The sequence below is a fragment of the Nomascus leucogenys genome, chromosome 6 (assembly GCF_006542625.1).
Source record: "Nomascus leucogenys isolate Asia chromosome 6, Asia_NLE_v1, whole genome shotgun sequence".
Lineage (NCBI taxonomy): Eukaryota > Metazoa > Chordata > Mammalia > Primates > Hylobatidae > Nomascus > Nomascus leucogenys.
In genome coordinates this window covers 97,625,509-97,645,399 of record NC_044386.1, presented here as the reverse complement: position 1 = coordinate 97,645,399, position 19,891 = coordinate 97,625,509, and the positions used below count along the sequence as shown (strand labels likewise).

The 19,891-nt window shown below is 47.1% G+C and overlaps 1 protein-coding gene across 2 annotated transcripts in view; it reads left to right on the top strand.

Annotated features, from left to right (window-relative positions):
• Positions 1 to 19,843, top strand: part of ACSBG1 (acyl-CoA synthetase bubblegum family member 1) — a 59,562-nt gene extending 39,719 nt beyond the window's left edge. For both annotated transcript variants that reach the window (XM_030814868.1, XM_030814869.1), the window contains exons 6-14: positions 7,876 to 7,956; positions 8,046 to 8,195; positions 8,519 to 8,695; positions 9,730 to 9,911; positions 10,884 to 11,114; positions 11,849 to 12,066; positions 16,180 to 16,319; positions 16,865 to 17,111; positions 19,156 to 19,843. In XM_030814868.1, coding sequence (XP_030670728.1) covers positions 7,876 to 7,956; positions 8,046 to 8,195; positions 8,519 to 8,695; positions 9,730 to 9,911; positions 10,884 to 11,114; positions 11,849 to 12,066; positions 16,180 to 16,319; positions 16,865 to 17,111; positions 19,156 to 19,241 — 1,512 coding nt within the window. In that variant the 3' untranslated portion in view covers positions 19,242 to 19,843. The remainder of the gene's footprint in view (positions 1 to 7,875; positions 7,957 to 8,045; positions 8,196 to 8,518; positions 8,696 to 9,729; positions 9,912 to 10,883; positions 11,115 to 11,848; positions 12,067 to 16,179; positions 16,320 to 16,864; positions 17,112 to 19,155) is intronic.
• The last annotated feature ends 48 nt before the right edge of the window (positions 19,844 to 19,891 follow it).

Genomic DNA, 19,891 nt, shown 5'->3' with positions numbered 1-19,891 from the left:
GTGTGGCCTTGGGGAGGATGGTGACAGCCGCAGAGGTCACCTGGAAGGGCTGGTATGAGGGTAACTCTTAGACCAGGGTCTGGCTCTTGGTGGGTGCTTGTGTTCATTTGCCAAGGCTGCTGGAACGGGGTGCCTTCTGGGGTTGGCTGGCCATTGTTGTGTTCCTTGGCTTGTCGACGCATCACCCAGGCCTCTGCCTTCATCCTCAGCTGGTGTTCTCACAGTGTCTTCACGTCGTCGTCCTTCTGTGTCTGTCTCTGTGTCCAAATTTCCCATTTCTATAAGGACACCAGGAATATTGGATTCGAGCCCACCCTAATGACTTTGTTTTAACTTCATTACCTCCATGAAGACCCTATTTCCACATAAGGTCACACTTCGAGGTACCGGGGATGAGGACTTTGGCATCTCTCTTTGCGGCAGGTTGTGGAGGGGGAGACAATTCAACCCATGGCAGCACCATATAAGTGCTTTTAAATCATTATATTGTCATAGTCTTCACTTGTAAGACAAGAAAGAAAGGGGTTCTGTCTAAGACTTAGGGAACTTTTAGAACCTGGAAGGACTGAAAGGCATTCCATCCTACACCCACCCTCTGTCCATTTCACATATGAAGAAACAGACCCGGAGTGGAAAAGGAGAGTCCCGGGTGGCAGCACCACAGCCCAGCAGCAGCAGCAGTGGATAGATGCTGTTCATGGCACACTGGCTCCACTGAGCACCCTGCAGACATTGCAGAAGCCTGAGAGATGGGTCTTCTCACCCATTTTACAGGCAAGGAAACCAAGGGCCAGAGCAGTGAAGTATGGCTTACTCAAAGTCCCATACCTGGCAGGTGGCAGTAGAGTGACTCTGTGCTGCAGGTTAAGACGAAGCCGTAAGAACCATTTGTGAGAGAAACAAGGGGCCTCATCTGTCCACAAAGCATCATTTATGGAGAGCTAACAAAGTGCCAGAGCCTGTTCTGAATACCCTAAATCAGCAACCAAGGCAGAGCGAGCCCCTCCTCCTCCAGTGAGGACAAGAAGGAAATATATAGCTGTGGCCAGCTCCTTACAGCCCTTGGAGGCCAGAGGCACTGTGAAACGGGGCTGAGGGAGGCCCCCAGTCCCCATTAGTGTCTGAGCTGGGAATAGGTCAGCAACCACCCCCCATCCCCATTTTGCAGTTGAAGAAACTGAAGCCCAGAGTTAGGAAATGACCACCCTCGGTCAATATTTAAAAGAAAGCTTGGTGTTTAAATTTTTGAGACAAGGTCTCACTTTGTCACCAAGGCTGGAGTGCAGTAGCATGATCATGGCTCACTGCAGCTTCGACCTCCTGGGCTCAAGCAATCCTCCCACCTCAGCCTCTTGAGTAGCTGGGACTACAGGTGTCTGCAGCACCATTCCTGGCTAACTTTTGTACTTTTTCTTTAGAGAGACAGGGTCTCACTATGTTGCCCAGGCTGGTCTCAAATTTCTGGGCTCAAGCAATCCAAAGTGCTGGAATTACAGGCATGAGACACCATGCTTGGTAATATGGTTAGGCTTTGTGTCTTCACCCAAATCTCATCTTGAATTGTAACCCCCAGGTATTTAGGGAGTGACCTGGTGGGAAGTGATTGGGTTATGGGGGCTGTTTCCCCCATACTGTTCTCATGATGATGAGTGAATGGTGAGATCTCACCAGATCTGATGATTTTATAAATGGTAGTTTTTCCCGCACTGACAGACACTTGCTCTCTCTCCTGCCACCATGTGAGATGTGCCTGCTTCCCCTTCTGCCATGATTGTAAGTTTTCTGAGGCCTCCCCAGCCATGCAGAACTGTGAATCAATTAAACCTCTTTTCTTTATAAATTACCCAGCCTTGGGCAGTATCTTTATAGCAGTGTGAGAACAGACTAATACACCTGGCCTAAAATCAAATTTGTATTATGAAAGTCTTCAAACAAAAAAGTAGAGAGAATCCCCATATATCTATCATCAGATCCAATCATTATCAATGTGTTTTCATCACACTTGCTTCTTCAATTCACCTTTTTGCTGAAGTGTTTGAAGGAAAATCTCTGATATCATGTCACTTCGTTATCTGAATACTTCAATATGCATCTCTAAAAAATATAAAATCTTTCTTAAATAAGCTCTGTAACTTTATCACATCTAGCACAAGTAAAATAATTCTATCATATCATCTAATATACATGTCTTTTTTCCAATTTTTTATTGTAGTAAAACACATGTAACATAAAAACATACCATCTTAACCATTTTTAAGTGTCCAGTGGTGTTAAGTGCATTAAGATTGTTGTACAATCTCCACGACCATTCATCTCCAGAACTCTTTTCATCTTACAAAACGGAAGTGTTGTACTCATTAAACAACTCCCTATTCCCTCCTGGCAACCATTATTCTACTTTCTATCTCTATACCCATGATGTCATCACATCATTGGTTTATTTGAATCAGGATCTAAACCAGACCCACGTGTTGCATGTGGTAGTGTCTCTTAAGTGCCTTCTAATTTAGAACAAAGCCCTACCATTGACCAGTGTGGTCCCCAAATTAGCATCATCTGGGAACTTAGAAATGCAAATTCTCAAGCTTCACCCCAGTCTTACTGAATCATAAACTTAGTGTATTTGGGCCCAGCATTCACATTTAACAAGCCCTCTGGTGATTCTGACACACATTCAAGTGTGAGAACTTCTACCATAGACACTGCAGTAACTCTGTGAGTCATCTTGTACAAGGTCTCATGTTCTGTGGTTGTCTGACTGCTTCCTTTTGCTATCAGTTAACTTGTTCCTCTAACTTCTGTATTTCCTGTTAGATCTAAAGGCTTGATTTCAGATTGGACTTTTTTGGCAAAAACACCCCATAGGTGATACCATGTCCTTCATAGTGCACCGCCTCAAGAGGCACATGATGGCAGGTGGTACCACTTTCAGTGATGTTGGGCTTCAGGTCATGACCACCTTCTCTTCTTCCACTGTGAAATTCCCCATCAAGCTTTCTCCTAACGGTTTTAGCATGCCTTGATGATGTTGCCTGAAATTAATTATTTTATTAGGGGTAGCAAAATGTTGATTTTCTAATTCATTGGCTGGAATTCTCCAAAGAAAGAACCTTCCCTCATTACCTGGGGCTCTTTGGTACCTGAGACACTCTGTTTGTACAGAGTAGGTGTGATAGAATAATGATCAATTTTGGTGAATGTTCCATGCATATTTGAAAGAATGTGTACTCTGCAGTTGTTGGCTAGAAGGTTCTATAAATGTTAATTAAATCAAGTTGGTTGGTAGTATTTTAATGTTGTCTTCTGTATCTCTATTGATTTCCTGTCTTCTTGCTCTATCAAATACTAAGAAAGGGAATGTGGAAATCTCCAATTATTATTGTAGACATCTATTTTTCCTTCCAGTTCTATAAGGTTTTGCTTTATGTATTTTGGAGCTCTGTTATTAGGCATATACATGTTTAGATTATTATGTTTTCTTGATAAATTAACCGTTTATCATTAAGAAATGTTCCTCCTTATCCCTGGTAATAATTCTTGTTCCAAAACTACTTTTCCTCAAATTAATATAGCCATTCCAGGTTTCTGATAATTGTTTGCATTATATATTTTTGTATTCTTTTAATTTTAACCTAGCTGTGTCTTTATATTTAAAGTGAGTTTCTTGTAGACAGCACATAGTTGAGTCTTGCCCTTTTATCCAATCTGATGAAATTATGTATAAATCCACCATTTGGCTATTTTTTTATTTGTCCCATCTATTCTTTGTTCCTTTTCTCCTCCTTCCTGACTTTTTTGTATTTTTTATCTTGTTTTGTTTTGGTATTCCATTCGATCTTCACTGACTTATTAGCTATCCTTTGTTACTATATCAGTGTTTGCTCTGATTTTACAAAGTGCATCTTTAACTTATCACAGTGTACTCTCAAATATACCAGTTCCCATGAAATGTGGAACCATACAACAGTATACTTCCACTTCCCCTCCCATCCTTTCAGCTGTCATCATCCATTTTACTTCTATAGAGGTTATAAACTCCACAAACATTGTTATTACTCTTGCTTTCAACAGTTGAGTATCTTTCTTTCTTTTTTCTTTTTTTTTTTTTTTAAGACAGGGTCTCACTTTGTCACCCAGACTGGAGTGCAGTGGTGCAATCATGGCTCACTGCAGCCTCAACCTCCTGGGCTCAAGCAATCCTCCCACCTCAGCCTCCCAAGTAGCTGGGACTACAGGCATGTGAGGCTGCAGTGAGCCGTGACTGCAACACTACACTCCGGCCTGGGTGACAGAGTTAGACCCTGCCTTAAAAAAACAAAAAGAAAGAAGGAAAGATACTCAACTGTTGAAATCAAGAGTAATAACAATGCATTGTGGGGTTTATAACCTCTATAGAAGTAAAATGGATGACAACAGCTGAATTTTTGTATTTTTTGTAGAGACAGAGTCTTGCTGTGTTGCCCAGGCTGGTCTCAAATTCCTGGGCTTAAGCAATTTGCCCACCTTGGCCTCCCAAAGTACTAAGATTACAGGCATGAGCCACTGCACCCAGCCCAGCTGAGTATCTTTCAGAGAAAATTTTAAAGAAGGAAATAATATGTTTCATATTTACCCACATTTTTGCCATTTCTGATACTCTGTCTTCCTTTATGTAGATCCAAGTTTTTATCTGATATCATCTTTTCAGCCCTAAGAACTTCTCTTTAACATTTCTTATAATACAGGTCTGATGGCAATACATTCTTTTAGCTTGTCTTTGTCTGAAAAGGTGCTTGTTTTTCTGTTCATTTTTTAAAATTCATTTTATCTGATTTAGATTTATGGGTTCACGGGGTGTTTTTTTTTCTTTCAGCACTTTAAATATTTCATTTCAATGTTTTCCATTTGCATCATTTCTAACAAGAAGTCGATGATATCTTATTTTCGTTCCTCTCCACATAGTGTTTTGGTTTTCTGGCTGCTTTTAAGATTTTTTTTCCTTTTTCGTTGACTTTCAGCAATTTGGTTATGTTGTATCTTAAGGTGGTTTTCTTTGTGTTTATTCTGCTCAGGAGTCATTGAGCTTCTGAAATTGGTAGATTTATAGTTTTAATCCACCAATTTATATTTGAAAATTTCTCAGACTGTTTTTCAATTAAAAAAATTTTCTGAGACTCCAATTACATGTATATTTGATATTTTGATATTGTCCCACAGGTAATTTTTTTCCATTTTTTTTTCTCTCTGAACTTTATTTTGAGGCTATGTTTAAGGCTTTTTAGACCAGGCCTTTAGATAGCCTTTACTCTAAGGCTAACTTAGCCTCATCACTAAGACATGACCCTTCTGGGCTCTGCTTAATGCCTGATGGGGTCCCTCCATGCTGGTGGGGGGAAACATGAGCAATTCCTACATCAGCTGCTGTTTGACTTCCAGCCCTGGTCACTGGTCTTCCTCCAGCTTCATGGAGTTTTGAGCAGTTGGGGAGTCAATCAAAGACCCTAAAAGAATTTCTAGAACTCTTTCTCTATATAGTTTTCTCCTCTCTGCTGGTATTCTGTCTCACAAATTCTAGCCACCTCAGTTTCCTGAGTTCTGATCTTGGTCACCTCAACTCAGTAAGACAACTGGGTTCTGTATTCTTCTCTCTCTCTCTCTCTCTCTTTCTCTCTCCCTCTCCCTCTCCCTCTCTCTGTCTCTCCCATAGTCCAAAAATTGCCCCTGGGCAGAAAGCTGGGGCACACTTAGAGGCTTACCTCATCTGTTTCCCTCTCGCAGCGATATCAGTCCTGAGCTGTCTGTAGTCCAGTATCTGAAATCAATTGCTTTCTCTCCAAACAAGATGGCCAATGTGTACACCGTATGGCCATTGGGGCCCTGGGCGCCAGCTGGGGCCTGCTGGGCCCACCCAGCTATTCTATTTGTCCAGTTTCCTAGTATTTACAGTGCAAGGATGGATGTTACTCCCTTGTGATCAGAATCAGAAGTCTCAGGAATATATATTTTAGCAAAAACTCAGGAGTTCACACTGATATTTCTGTTATTTCTATAACTTTTCAAATGTTATTGTGAGGTTTTAGCTTACTTTTTAAATTTTATTCTTGTATTTTATTTTACCTTAAAATCTTAGTTCCTAATAGGATTAACGTAATCCTACAGTATACATCAAATAATTTTGAAATAGTAGTATCAATATTATTACCAACAATAAGGCCAGGCACAGCAGCTCATTCCTATAATCCCAGCACTTTGGGAGGCCAAGGCAGAAGGATCTCTTGAGCTCAGGAGTTCAAGATCAGCCTAGGCAACATAGTGAGACCCCGTCTCTACAAAAAAAAAAAAAAAAAATTTAATTAGCCAGATGTGGTGGTGTGAACATGTAGTCCCAGCTACTCGGGAGGCTGAGGCAGGATCATGGGAGCCCAGGGGTTTGAGGCTGCAGTGGGCCATGATCATGCCACAGAGCGAGAACCTGTCTCCAAAACAAAACAAACAAAACCAACAAAACAAAACCCCAGAAACCAATAAGACTATTGCATAGAATTTAAAATTCCTTTTTGCCTTTAGAGTAAGTGCCAATGAAAAAGAGGAATCAAAGTGCACTATTATAAAATTCCTTGATCTTGATGTAATTCTGTGTGTGTGTGGTTATGTTACCAACTTCGTATGTGGTCTAATTCATTTCTTTCTTTTTTTTTCTTCTGGTTCCTTGATCTTGGGCGAACTCGTTTCTTTCAGAGTGTTTTCAAGTTTTAGGAACTCATTTTTTCCCTTTCTAAAAATTTTTTAGTGTTCCCCGCCCCACCCCCACAAAGATACGGCCTCACTATATTGCCCAGTCTGGTCTCAAACTCCTGGCCTCAAGCAATCCTTCTGCCTCAGCCTCCCAAGTAGCTGGGATCACAGGCATGAGCCACCACAACTGGCTTCCTTTTACATATAACTTTATTTTTCAAATGGTTAAGACATTTACATGATTCCAAAGTCAAAATCATGTGAGATAACAAAGAATTTTTGCTTCCATCCCTTTCTTCTTACCTTTATTCCCTCTCTGCCTATACATAGTGAATTCAATCAGGTTTTGGTTTAACCTTCCAGAGTTTGTTTTTGTTTGTTTGAGACAGAGTCTCTCTCTGGAGTGCCGAGGCACGATCTCGGCTCACTGCAACCTCTGCCTCCCGGGCTCAAGCGAGTCTCGTGCCTCAGTCTCCCGAGTAGCTGGGATTACAGGCATGCACCACCACACCTGGCAAATTTTTGTATTTTTAGTAGAGACAGGGTTTCACCATGTTGACCAGGCTGGTCTCAAACTCCTGACCTCAAATGACCCTCCCACCTTGGCCTCCCAAAGTGCCGGGATTACAAGCGTGAGCCACCGCACCTGGCCCCTTTTTGTAAACATAAGTAAATACATGTTTGCATACATATATTTACATTGCACCCCTTTCTTACACAAATATAGCATACTATACGCATATTGTAAACTTCCTTTTTTCACTTAATAATATATCCTAGAAACCACTCACTCTCTGCATGTAGAATTCTCTCCCTCTCTCCTCTGCCCTCTGCTTCTCTCCTTCTTTCTCCTACAGTCACATAGCACTACTCCATTGTGTGGCTGGATCATAGTTTGTTCAACCAAGCCCCAGCTTGTTTGGTGGTTTCCCTTTAATGGGGAGCCATCCCCAGTCCCCTGGCTATCCCCACCTTTACCGCTCCCAAGTTCTCAGGAGGGAAACTATTGGTGAAGGGTGGCAGTTGTCCTGCTGGGGTCAAAGGTCAGAGACGGGGCACCCAGAGACCTTTACTAAGCTGACTCACGCAGGGAGATGGGGTACTTTTTAGAAGGTGACATTTCTCTTGCTGAAACCTGATCTGTTTTTCCTGTCAATGCAGATCTGGAAACAGTTGCCACATCTAAAGGCAGTCGTGATATATAAAGAACCTCCTCCAAACAAGATGGCCAATGTGTACACGGTATGGTCAGCGGGGCCCTGGGCGCCAGGTGAGGCCTGTTGGGCCCACCCAGCTGACCTAGCCTGCCTGCTCCCTGCATCTGGCTACAGATGGAGGAATTCATGGAGCTGGGGAATGAAGTGCCTGAAGAAGCCCTGGACGCCATCATTGACACCCAGCAGCCCAACCAGTGCTGTGTGCTAGTCTACACTTCTGGCACCACTGGGAACCCCAAGGGGGTGATGCTGAGTCAAGACAATGTAGGACAGATGGCTGGTGGGCGGGGGGGAGGGGTGCAAGGGGGTTATGGGTGAATCTGGGCCATGGCTCTGCCCCTGTAGCCCCTGGGAAAGCTCCTTGGGCGACTCTGCTCTAGGAGCTGGGATAGGTAGAACAGCGCATCAATCTGTGGCCCAGACTGAGCTCAGCAAGGGGGAGGGGAGGCCTGTCCTGGGGTTTTCAGAGCCTGCAGAGATGCCACAGGGGGCACCACACTGGGGCTGGCCCCCAGCGTGGCCACAGTTGTGAGCACCGCCAGGGCTGGCTTGTGGACGCTGCTGGGATCCATCTACTTGTCCTCCAGATCACGTGGACAGCACGGTACGGCAGCCAGGCCGGTGACATCCGGCCGGCAGAAGTCCAGCAGGAGGTGGTAGTCAGCTACCTGCCCCTCAGCCACATTGCCGCCCAGATCTACGACCTGTGGACAGGCATCCAGTGGGGGGCCCAGGTCTGCTTTGCCGAACCCGACGCCCTGAAGGTCAGTCTGCCTTTACCGTCTGTCCGTCTGAGCCTGTGTGCCAGGCCACGTCCACATGTGTCCGTGGGCCCTGAGTGTGCATTTGTGTGTGTGCTGTTCCTGTGCATGTATCAGTCAGAATTCTGTCAGCTGCAATGGGCACAGCCTTACTCAAATGACCAAACAAGAAGGGAAACTAGGCCGGATGTGGTGGTTCATGCCTGTAATCCCAGCACTTTGGGAGGCCGAGGCAGGCAGATCACAAGGTCAGAAGATCAAGACCATCCTGGCTAACACGGTGAAACCCCATCTCCACTAAAAATACAAAAAATTAGCTGCGAGTGGTGGCAGGTGCCTGTAGTCCCAGCTACTAGGGAGGCTGAGGCAGGAGAATGGTGTGAACCCGGGAGGCGGAGCTTGCAGTGAGCCGAGATCGCGCCACTGCACTCCAGCCTGGGTGACAGAGTGAGACTCCGTCTCAAAAAAAAAAAAAAAAAAAAAGGAAGGAAACCTGATGCCATTACATAAAGTCAAGTCAGAGTGGTTCACGGGACTTGTGACATGATCAAGGATGGGCATCCTCAGAGTATCACCAGATGGCTACAGCCCTTCCCTGAATCCCAGCCTCACAAGATATACCTGTTCTTTGGACACTTATTTTAACTGTGAGGAAAACTTTCCCAGAAACCCCCCAGCAGGTTTCCCTCCACCAGCATCTCAGTGTCCCAAAGTGTCACCTGTCCTCAAACCAAATGCTGCCAAGGGGAATGGGATTCTTGTGTCTGAATTAGACTCATGGAGAGTTGCCACGCTCAGGGCTGGGATGAGACTGAGGTCAGCACTGGCTGCCTGACCGCTGCCTGCCACCAGGGTTCTGTGAGCAAAAAGCAAGGTGACAGCCATTGAGGAAACAGTATGTGCCACACCTTGCGTGCAGGTGTGTGTGGGTGCCCGTTGAGCACGTGTGTGCCGCCGGCATGCCTGGCTGGTGAGAGGGGACCCCTGGGCCCCAGCTGCCCCTGACCCAACAGACCTGTCTCTTCTGGTGTGAACAGGGGAGCCTGGTGAACACGCTGCGGGAGGTGGAGCCCACATCACACATGGGGGTGCCCCGGGTGTGGGAGAAGATCATGGAGCGCATCCAGGAGGTGGCGGCTCAGTCTGGCTTCATCCGGCGCAAGATGCTGCTGTGGGCCATGTCGGTGACCTTGGAGCAGAACCTCACCTGCCCTGGCAGGTACAGAGGGCCCACGGGCGGGAGGCCTGGGGAGAGAGTGGGCTGGGTCATAAACCAAAACACAGTGAGGCTCTGATACGCCATGCCTGTCCAGGTTCCAGTGGCCGGGCAGCTCTGGAGACCCCGTGCAGAGGCCCCATCAATGACTGGGCTTGAGCTCCTATGCATTTCCCAGGGCCTGCTGGGGACAGTCGCTCCACCTTTGGATTCTTACTGGGAGGACTAACTTGCTTTCTCTGAAGTGAAATTCACCTCCCTGGGAGCAGCTTCTGGCACAATCTCCTGAGGTCTCCTGACCTCAGTAGGTGGCTAGAGAAGGGGCCACAGTGATCAGGACTTAGCCCTTCCAGCCTTTTCAGCATCCCAAGTGACCCCTCAGATATCTTGCCCTTTCTATCTTCCTATAGCTTTTAAAATTCCCACATAGTTCTATGGAGGGTCAGTGACGTAAATCTGGCTTGGTTTCAATTTAGAAGTAGTTTCCATTCCCCATGTGCCTGTGAAATGGTATGTTTCATAAGATGTGTGTACATATCTGTGCATCCACAGCTTCATTTGCACAGACACGAAACATGAATATGCATGAACAAAGCATTTGTGGGCTTCACTGGGGTCCCACGTTTGTACATGTGTATACACGAATACATACTTCAAGTTTCTGTGCATGTGTATTGTGTGTGCAAAATGGCATGTGTCTGTGTTGTTGCCTGTACACAGCTGAATCTGTTTGACTTCCTGGGTCAAGACATATTTGCACACAACCATGTGCCTGCATACCTACATCTGCATGCATGTTCACGGGCAGGTTCAATATTCAAACCAACCAACTGGAACAGACAACTGGAATGGCCAAGCCAGGGTGTTCTCACTGAATACCACCATACCACCCTTTTAGTGTGTGTGTGTGTGTGTGTGTGTGTGTGTGTGTGTGTGTGTGATTTCTTCTGTGAACCATTCTCCCTCTCCCACCAGCGACCTGAAGCCCTTCACAACCAGACTGGCAGATTACCTGGTGCTAGCCAAGGTCCGCCAGGCCCTGGGATTTGCCAAGTGTCAGAAGAACTTCTATGGAGCGGCCCCCATGACGGCAGAGACACAGCGCTTCTTCCTGGGCCTCAACATCCGCTTGTATGCAGGCTACGGCCTCAGTGAGACCTCAGGCCCCCACTTCATGTCCAGCCCCTACAACTACCGGCTGTACAGGTGAGGCTCGAGGCTGCCGCACACATGCATGCCCATGCGCCCTTGCTGGTACTGCTTTGTGCCCGCCTGCTGAGTGCCCTGGGGACCCCCTTCTCTTTGCACTTCAGTTGGGTCCCAGAGACCTGGCCACTGGGCTATGGAGCCCCTCAGAGCCAACAATGCCATCTTGGGCCAAGTCCCTAGCTTATCCTCCTCAGTCTAGTGGGAGTGGCCTCTGCCACCGTGTCGTGTGAGTCTGTGGTTGAAAACAGCCTGCACAGCCCAGGTGCCCCCTGAACAGGGGTCTACCTGTGGAGCAGTTTTCCTCTGGCCCTTCCCTCTTTGGGGTGGGGTGTGCTCCAGCGTGTTCCAGGAGAGTGGATGGCCCGGGGCCAGCTGGGGTAGGAGTTGGGGGGACCAGGCCAGCCCCCTAATGGGCGGTGATGGCACTCAGTTCTGGGGAGTGATTTGCAGGATCATCTGTTATGATTAAATATCTCCTCTCCTTGCCAGCCTATCACAGTGCTCCAAGTTCTACCATTACCATTTCATTTGTTCCTTCCTTCCTTCATTCCCTAAAACCCTTTACTTGGCTCTACCTTTCAGCACTAAGTCCCCTGTTAAAATACAAAAGCCCTGTGAGGGGATACCTTCTAGCCATCAGTGAAGACCGAGCAGTTGGGACCCCGGCTCCCCAGTGGGGGCTTGGAGGAGACGGCTCCCTCTGACCAGTCTCCCGGCCCCTCCCTCGCCAGCTCAGGCAAGGTGGTGCCCGGTTGTCGGGTGAAGCTGGTGAACCAGGACGCAGAGGGCATTGGCGAGATCTGCCTATGGGGCCGCACCATCTTCATGGGCTACCTGAACATGGAGGACAAGACGTATGAGGCCATCGACGAGGAAGGCTGGCTGCACACAGGCGATGCTGGCCGCCTGGATGCCGATGGCTTCCTCTACATCACTGGGCGCCTCAAAGGTGAGCACCCCAGGCCAGGCGCAGTGGCTCATGCCTGTAATCCCAGCACTTTGGGAGGCCGAGGCGGGCAGATTGCCTGAGTTCAGGAGTTCAAGACCACCCTGGGTAACATAGAGAAACCCCATCTCTACTAAAAACACACGAAAAATTAGCTGGGCGTGGTGGCATGCACCTGTAATCCCAGCTATTCGGGAGGCTGAGGCACGAGAATTGCTTGAACCCGGGAGGCAAAGGTTGCAGTGAGCTGAGATTGCCTCACTGCACACCAGCCTGGGAGAGAGAGCTAGACTCTGTCTCCAAAAACAAAACCAAAACAAACAAACAAAAAAAGGCAAGCACCCTGGACAGCTGCAGTGGGGTGGGGGCAGAATTCCACTGTCAGCACTGTTTATACCAGCTGCTGGTCTTGGGCCTTTATTAAGTGTCACGCACCTTTAGTGACCGTTTTATTTACTCCACTCTCCTATGGGGCAGGTACTATTAACCTTAACTTGCTAATGAGGACATCCAGAGAGGTTAAGTAACTTGCCCAAGGTCACCCAGCTAGTAAATGGTGGAGCTGGAAATCAGACCCCTAGAGAAACAAGGCAAGTCTTTCCAGAAGATTCAAGAGCATAAGTATTATGTATTTTTATACGCAAACACGGATATGATGGGGAATAGAATGCAAATTGGATATAAAATTTAAAATAAGACAAACTTCCTACAGAGACAGAAATAGTTGGGGATGCCTCTGTGGAAGGATGTTCTGCCTGCTTCACCCAAGTTGGTGTCATGCCCGCAGCATCCACGTGGGAATCCCGCACTAGGGCTTCATGGGGGAAACTGAAGCTAAGTGAGTGGGTAAACTACTTTGTGGACATCACGCAGGCAGTGTGCGACCGTACCCAGGACCCAACTGATGGCCATGGAGGCTCGGCCACCCTAGGGAGGGACAAAAGGTCGCGGTGGCGATTGGGCCCTGGGATGTGCAGGCTGATGAGCCCTGGCAGGTACCCTCCAGTGAGGCCCCAGGAGCAACAGGTGGCTGCTTGGATGTGCCATGGGTGCCGCCTAGTGTGCCTCTTTGTAATGGCAGATGAGGGGACCCACATCCCTGCACTGGGGAGGATAGTAGCCAGAAAACCAAATCCAACCAGAGCCGGCCCTCCTTTTAGAACTAGTATAGTGAGAGGTAAGGGTCCAAATAGCTTTTCTCCAAATACATATCCAATGGACACAGCATCCTTTCCCCATTGCCTTGCAGTGATACCTTTGTCCTTTATGAAGTGACTGAAGTGACTTTCTATGAGAGGTCTATGTGTGGACTCTATTTTGTTCCCTTGGTCTATTCGCCTATCCATGCACGAATACCCAGTGTCTTAATTTCTATAGCTTTATGACAGGGATAGATATCCGGCTAAGTCCTACAGCCTTGGTCTTCTTTTTCTTCAAGATGACCTTGGCTATTCTTGGCCATTTTCATTTCCATATGAATTTTAGAATCATTATATGTTTCCTCAAAAACTGGGTGGAATTTTGATTTTGATTTCATTGAATCTATAGATCTATTTGGTGAGGAAAATAAATGTTTATAGTATTGTCTCTTCCAATTCACAAATATGATAAATCTCTCCATTTACTTAGGTCTTTTTAAGTTTCTCTCAATAATGTGCTATTTATTTATTTATTTTTATTTATTTACTTATTTATTTATTTTTGAAACGGTCTCGCTTTGTTGCCCAGGCTGGAGTGCACTGGCGTGATCTCAGATCACTGCAACTTCTACCTCTTGGGCTCAAGTGATCCTCCGGTCCAGCCTCAGCCTCTCAAGTAGCTGGGACCACAGGTGCAAGCCACCACAACTGGCTAATTTTTTATTTTTCTAGAGAGGGGGTTTTGCCATGTTGCCCAGGCTGGTCTTGAGCTCCTGAGCTCAAGCCATCCTCCTGCCTCAGCTTCCTAAAGTGCTGGGATTAGAGGTGTGAGCCACTGCATCCAGCCTATGTTTTCTAGTGTAGAGATTTTTGCACATCTTTCTTTATATTGACTTCTAAGAATTTTTATGGTATTTTAAATAATATCACTTAAAAATTTTTTTTCAGCTCAGATGTTGCTGCAAAATTTTTTTTGTCTTCTATTTGTTTGCTGCTGGTATATAGAAATACAACTGCTTTTTGCATATTGGCCTTGTATCAAATGACCTTTTGTGGATCATTTGATCAGACCACATATTCAATCCAGTAATGTGTGTATTCTTTTGAATTTTCTATGGACATAACTATATCATCTGCAAATGACAGATGAATTTTTTTCTTGCCATATTGCACAGGTTAGGACCTCCAGGACAGTGTTGAACAGAAGTGGTGATAGTGGTCATCCTTGTTTTGTTCCTGATCTCAGGGGAGAAGCATTCACTATCTTACCATTAAGTATGCTTGGCTGAGCACAGTGGCTTACACCTGCAATCCCAGTACTTTGGGAGGCTGAGGCAGGATGATTGCTTGAGCTCAGGAATTCGAGACCACCCTGGGCAACACAGTGAGATCCTGTCTCTATTTATTTTAAAAAAATTATTAAATCTTAAAAAAAGTATGTTTGCTGTAAAAATTTTCAGATGTTCCTTATCGGATTAAAGAAGTTCCTTTCTAGCCTTAGTTTGCTAAGGGTTTTTTAAATCATTTACTAATGGTAAAAGATGCTGGTGAGAATGCAGAGGGCGGTAGTGAGGAGAAAAGGGCAGGAATGAGGTAGCAATGATGAGGCATATGTTGGGGAGGCTGGGTTTTTGTCTTCTCACATTTCCAAAGTCTGTCTTTTCCTCTTCACCTGACTTCTGCTGTCCTAGACAAACCCTGATCATCTAGACACTTGTCATGGATTCCTCTCTAGCCAGCCTATCCCCTGAATAACCACTCTTCACCCCAGCTACCAGAGTACCCTAAAACTTTGATCTCACACCATTCAGTGATTCCCACCTGCCTGCTCACAATCCAGCTCCTGAGCCAGCACTGTAGGCCTCTGAGATCTGCCCTGCTCCTCTCCAGCCTCTGCCTCGCTTGCTACCTGCAGTTCCCTTAGGCCTGTGAGCTTCAGCTTCTGTCCTGCCCTCTGCCTGCCAACTCCCGTTCATGTTTAGCATGCAGCTGGGCCTGGTGCCTCCCTGCCCTGGCCCTGCAGCCCCTGTGCCTCCCTCTGTCTCACTGCCCCCCTGCACTGTGGGCTCCTTGCAGCCATGGGGAGCCTTGTTCTATTCTGTGCCTGATGTCAGCACAGGACCTGTGCACAGAATGTGACCAACTAATCTTTTTTGAATTAGATAGAAATGAGGGACAGGAGTACAGTCTCACTAAAATTAGTCAATGTGCATTCGTTAAATTTATTTTATTGAATTTATTGCCATCTAGCCTAGAAGTAAGCCATCAATACTATCAGAGAACAGCAGGCTAGGGCACTGAGTGCCTGGCAGTCTGTTGGACAGAAGGAAAGAAGGGGAGAGGACCTTCCAGGGGGAAAGGCGCAAGCAAGGGGAGAGGCATCCTAGCAGGGCAGGTGAGAGCATGGGCTCTGGAAATGGACTGGATTTAAAATCTTAGCTCTGCCACTTATTAGCATGTGAGCTTGGACAAGTTACTGAACGTCTCTGCCCCTCAGTTTCCTCATCTGCAAAACAATAAGAGTGTCTGCTTCATTATAGGTTTATTGTGACAATTAAATGAATTACTGTATGTGAAGTGCTTAGCATGGGTGGTGAGTGCTGTGTGAGTGACAGGGATGGTGGTTATTAAGCAAAAGCAGGGAAGGGAAATGACACGGGCTATTTGGGGGCAGGAACTGGGACTGGCAGAAGGGGGCCATGGATGAGATGTCTGAGCAGGCTGAGTCGTGGATGACAAGCCGAGGAGAGGGAACCTTGGGTGAGCATTTGTCGTCGGGGTGCTGCCACCAGCCCCCAAGCAGGTGTGAGTTGCTTTGGAGGGCCTGCCACTGCTTCTTGGCTCCCAGAAAGGGGGCATCTCCAGCTGTGCTGCCTGCTGTGCTGAGGCTTCCGGGTTGTGGCTGAGGCTTGGGTTGTGGTTCAGCTGGGGCACCTGGACTACATTCTGTGCCGGGGGCCTGGCCTTGCCTCCCCAGAATTAATCATCACAGCTGGTGGGGAGAATGTGCCCCCTGTGCCCATCGAGGAGGCCGTGAAGATGGAGCTGCCCATCATCAGCAATGCCATGCTCATTGGGGACCAGAGGAAGTTCCTGTCCATGCTGCTCACCTTGAAGGTGTGTCTGGGGGGCTCCAGCTCAGAAGGAGCAGCCAGTGAGGGGGTCTGTGGGTCTGGCTGGCAGAAGCCACATTCAGCACAGGGCACATCCAGATCTCCTGGCTTCATTCTGGAATGACTCAAGTCCGTGCTGCCTGCACTGTAGGAAAAACTGTGGCACGTGGAAATTCCTTCTGTCCCACATAAGCCACCGTGATGATTCTTTACACGTTACTGGCACTTTCCCGTCTACAAAGTGCTGCTGCCCTCCCTCACTGCTCTCCGCAGGTACTTGGACCCCAGGGTGGTAGACAGGCAGGAGTTATGGTCCCTGCTTTACAGACAATGATGTCACTGACGGAGCTCTTCTAATTCTCAGATCACTGCTCCTTCCACAATAACACGAGGCTCAACACAGTAGCAGCTACTCATTCTAGAACCGTCTCTTTGAAACAGAGCTCACATGATTCACACCCTTGCTGACAGCAGTAAGACCTCCTCCAGGACCAGGGCTTACATCTTGTGGGGTAAGGCTTGGTCCTCATCTGATCTCTGGCTTTTCAGTGCACTCTGGACCCAGACACCTCTGACCCGACTGATAATCTGACTGAACAAGCTGTGGAGTTCTGCCAGAGGGTGGGCAGCAGAGCCACCATGGTGTCCGAGATCGTAGGGAAGAAGGATGAGGCCGTGTACCAGGCCATCGAAGAGGGGATCCGGAGGGTCAACATGAACGCAGCGGCCCGGCCCTACCACATCCAGAAGTGGGCCATTCTCGAGAGAGACTTCTCCATTTCGGGTGGCGAGTTGGGTAGGTTTTTTCTTTTCACTGTTGCAAGGGCTGTGTGGGAAGGCAGAGGCCATGGCAGTGCCTACAAGGTGCCTGTTATGAAACAGCCACGGCAAAGAGAAGGTCATGGCAGGAATCTGGATGACACCCATCTACTTCCTGTTGGAGGACACTGATGGCTCCGTGCACGGGCTTGTGGTTATGTGGAGCCTGTTGAATGTATAAGATATGTGCTAGAACTTTTTTTTTTTGAGATGGAGTCTCGCTCTGTCACCCAGGCTGGAGTGCAATGGTGCGACCTTGACTCACTGCAACCTGCACCTCGCGGGTTCAAGTGATTCTCCTGCCTCAGCCTCCCGAGTAGCTAGGATTACAGGCATGGGCCACCATGCCTGGCTAATTTTGTATTTTTAGTAGAGACGTGGTTTCTCCCTGTTGTTCAGGCTGGTCTTGAACTCCCGACCTCAGGCGATCTGCCTGCCTTGGCCTCCCAAAGTGCTGGGATTACAGGCGTGTGCCACTGTGCCTGGCTGATATGTGCTAGAACTTTCTAATCTGAACATGCCATTTAACTTGACCTTGACTATGGGACTGTTTTCCCCGAAAATCACAATGGAACTACCAGGCCAACACCAAGGCCCTGCTGGTGTTCAGGCTGGAGTCACGTGGTTCTAGGGGTGAGACTACTGTGATCTTCTGGAAAGTCAGCTTGTGTGACAAAGGGATAAGGCTGTTCCGGACCACTGCCCACAGAACCAGGAGAGGGCTCTGGTGCAGCCTCAGCTGAAGTCACTCTTGGCTGTAGCCAAGAGATGTTCATGGGATGTTCATGGAACAGGAGAGGTAGAAATGGTTATGCCAGTGTGATTCCCTCAAATTCATCAAGGCTGAACCCAGATGCAATTGTCTACAGCAATACTGAGCTGCTGTCAGAGACCTTGAGCTTATCTGGCTGTCTGCTGCCAGCACATTGAATGCAAGGTCAGAGAGACAGAAGATGTCCTCACTAAGCAGTTAATACAATGACTTTAACACAGAAAGTTTCCAGTTACACAGGCAAGAGTCAGTTAGGCACTTTAAGCTACCCAGGACCTCAAATCGGAGCTCTTTCAACCTTGCTTTTGAGGGAGTAAATCAAGGTTAAGAAAAGTAATTAGGGGAAGACCTCTCATAAAGACCATGGCAGAGGCTCCCCATAACCTGGGCTTCCCCTGCGCCCATTACAACCATCAAAGCATAATGTCCAACATTGTATAAATGTTCACAAAAATGCAGAGATATTATCTAGTTATCAAATACATTGCTGTGTAACAAATGACCCCCAAAATGTAGCAGCCTAAAGCAATAAACATTATCCACATTTCTGTGGGTTAGGAATCCAGGAACAGCTTAGCTGAGTGGTTCTGGCTTGGGTCTCATGGGATTACAGTCAATGTGAGCCAGGTGCAGTCACTTGCAGCTGAGGGTCCACCTCCGCGCTCACTTATGTGGCTGTTGGCAGGCCTCAGCTCCTTGCTGGCCGCTGGCCAGAAACCTCCGTGTGTGGCCAGTGGGCCTCTCATGGGCTGCCTGTGTATCCTTACAACATGGCAGCCGGCTTGCCCAGGAAGAATGGTCCAAGAGAAAGCCCAAGACAGAAACCTAGTCTATTTTTTAATTGCTTCAACAATTTATTCATTCAAGAGATGGAACAAATAAATCCATTGCAGAGAAAATGGACTGAGGATCAAAACTGGGTGCAGGTCAAGGATAAGGCAGATGTAGCTTACACCACTTTCCTATGTATATAAAAGAAACTGCAGTCTTTTATAACCTATTCTCAGAAGTGACATACCAACCCTTCATCTATACTCCACTGGCCACAACCAATGGTATAACACAGGAGACTACACACAAGCCATATGAATACCAGGAGCGATCACTGTCTTGGAGGCTGGCTACTGACTGTCCTGATTATCTGGCTTAATTCCTGAGCTATATATAGGACTCACTGAGTCTTTACCACACACATTCTCAGAGTTCTCAGAGCCTGGGCCTCACTCATTTCTTCTCATTTCCCTTTTAGGTCCCACGATGAAACTGAAACGGCTCACAGTTTTGGAGAAGTACAAAGATATCATTGACTCCTTTTACCAACAGCAAAAAATGTAATCAGGGCCTATGCCTGCAGTTTCTACAGAATAGAGGGCAGGCGTTCCGAGCCTCTTCCTGAGCCCCAGGTCTCTTCAGTCTGGGCACAGGCATTTGTGGCAAGTCTGTTAGATCTCCAGGTCAGGGCACAGCACTGGCTCTACATTTACCAGGTCTTACACCAACAATAGCTGACAATTCCGAGAAGCTTCACGTGTGGGTAGTTTTAATTCAGTTTAAGTATTGCTTTATGTTCAGGTGACAAATGAGATCAGCTCTCCTTCCAGAACGAAAGGGCTGATAATTTTTGGCCTTAGTTCCAGGTAGATTAAAAAGCTGCTAGCTCACATACAGGACAGCCAGCAGCAGGCTGTGGAGGGGGTAGGAGAGAGATGGCTGATACTGCTCATGTGTGCTGCAGGAAAAGCAATCCGTTACAACTCACCTAGCGACCTGACTTATTCTGGAATCTTGGTGGACATCGCCGACCCTATTATTCCATTACCAGGCACTCCTCCACCACACACATGCCAACTGACTTGATGCTTAATAAAACTGCTGCTGCCTGTTTGATTCTATTTAATGTATAATTTGAATATTAAACCTTTTAACAGAACTGTCAACAAGGACCTGATTTTTTTGTCAATTGAGCAGGTGGGACCAGTGCAGAG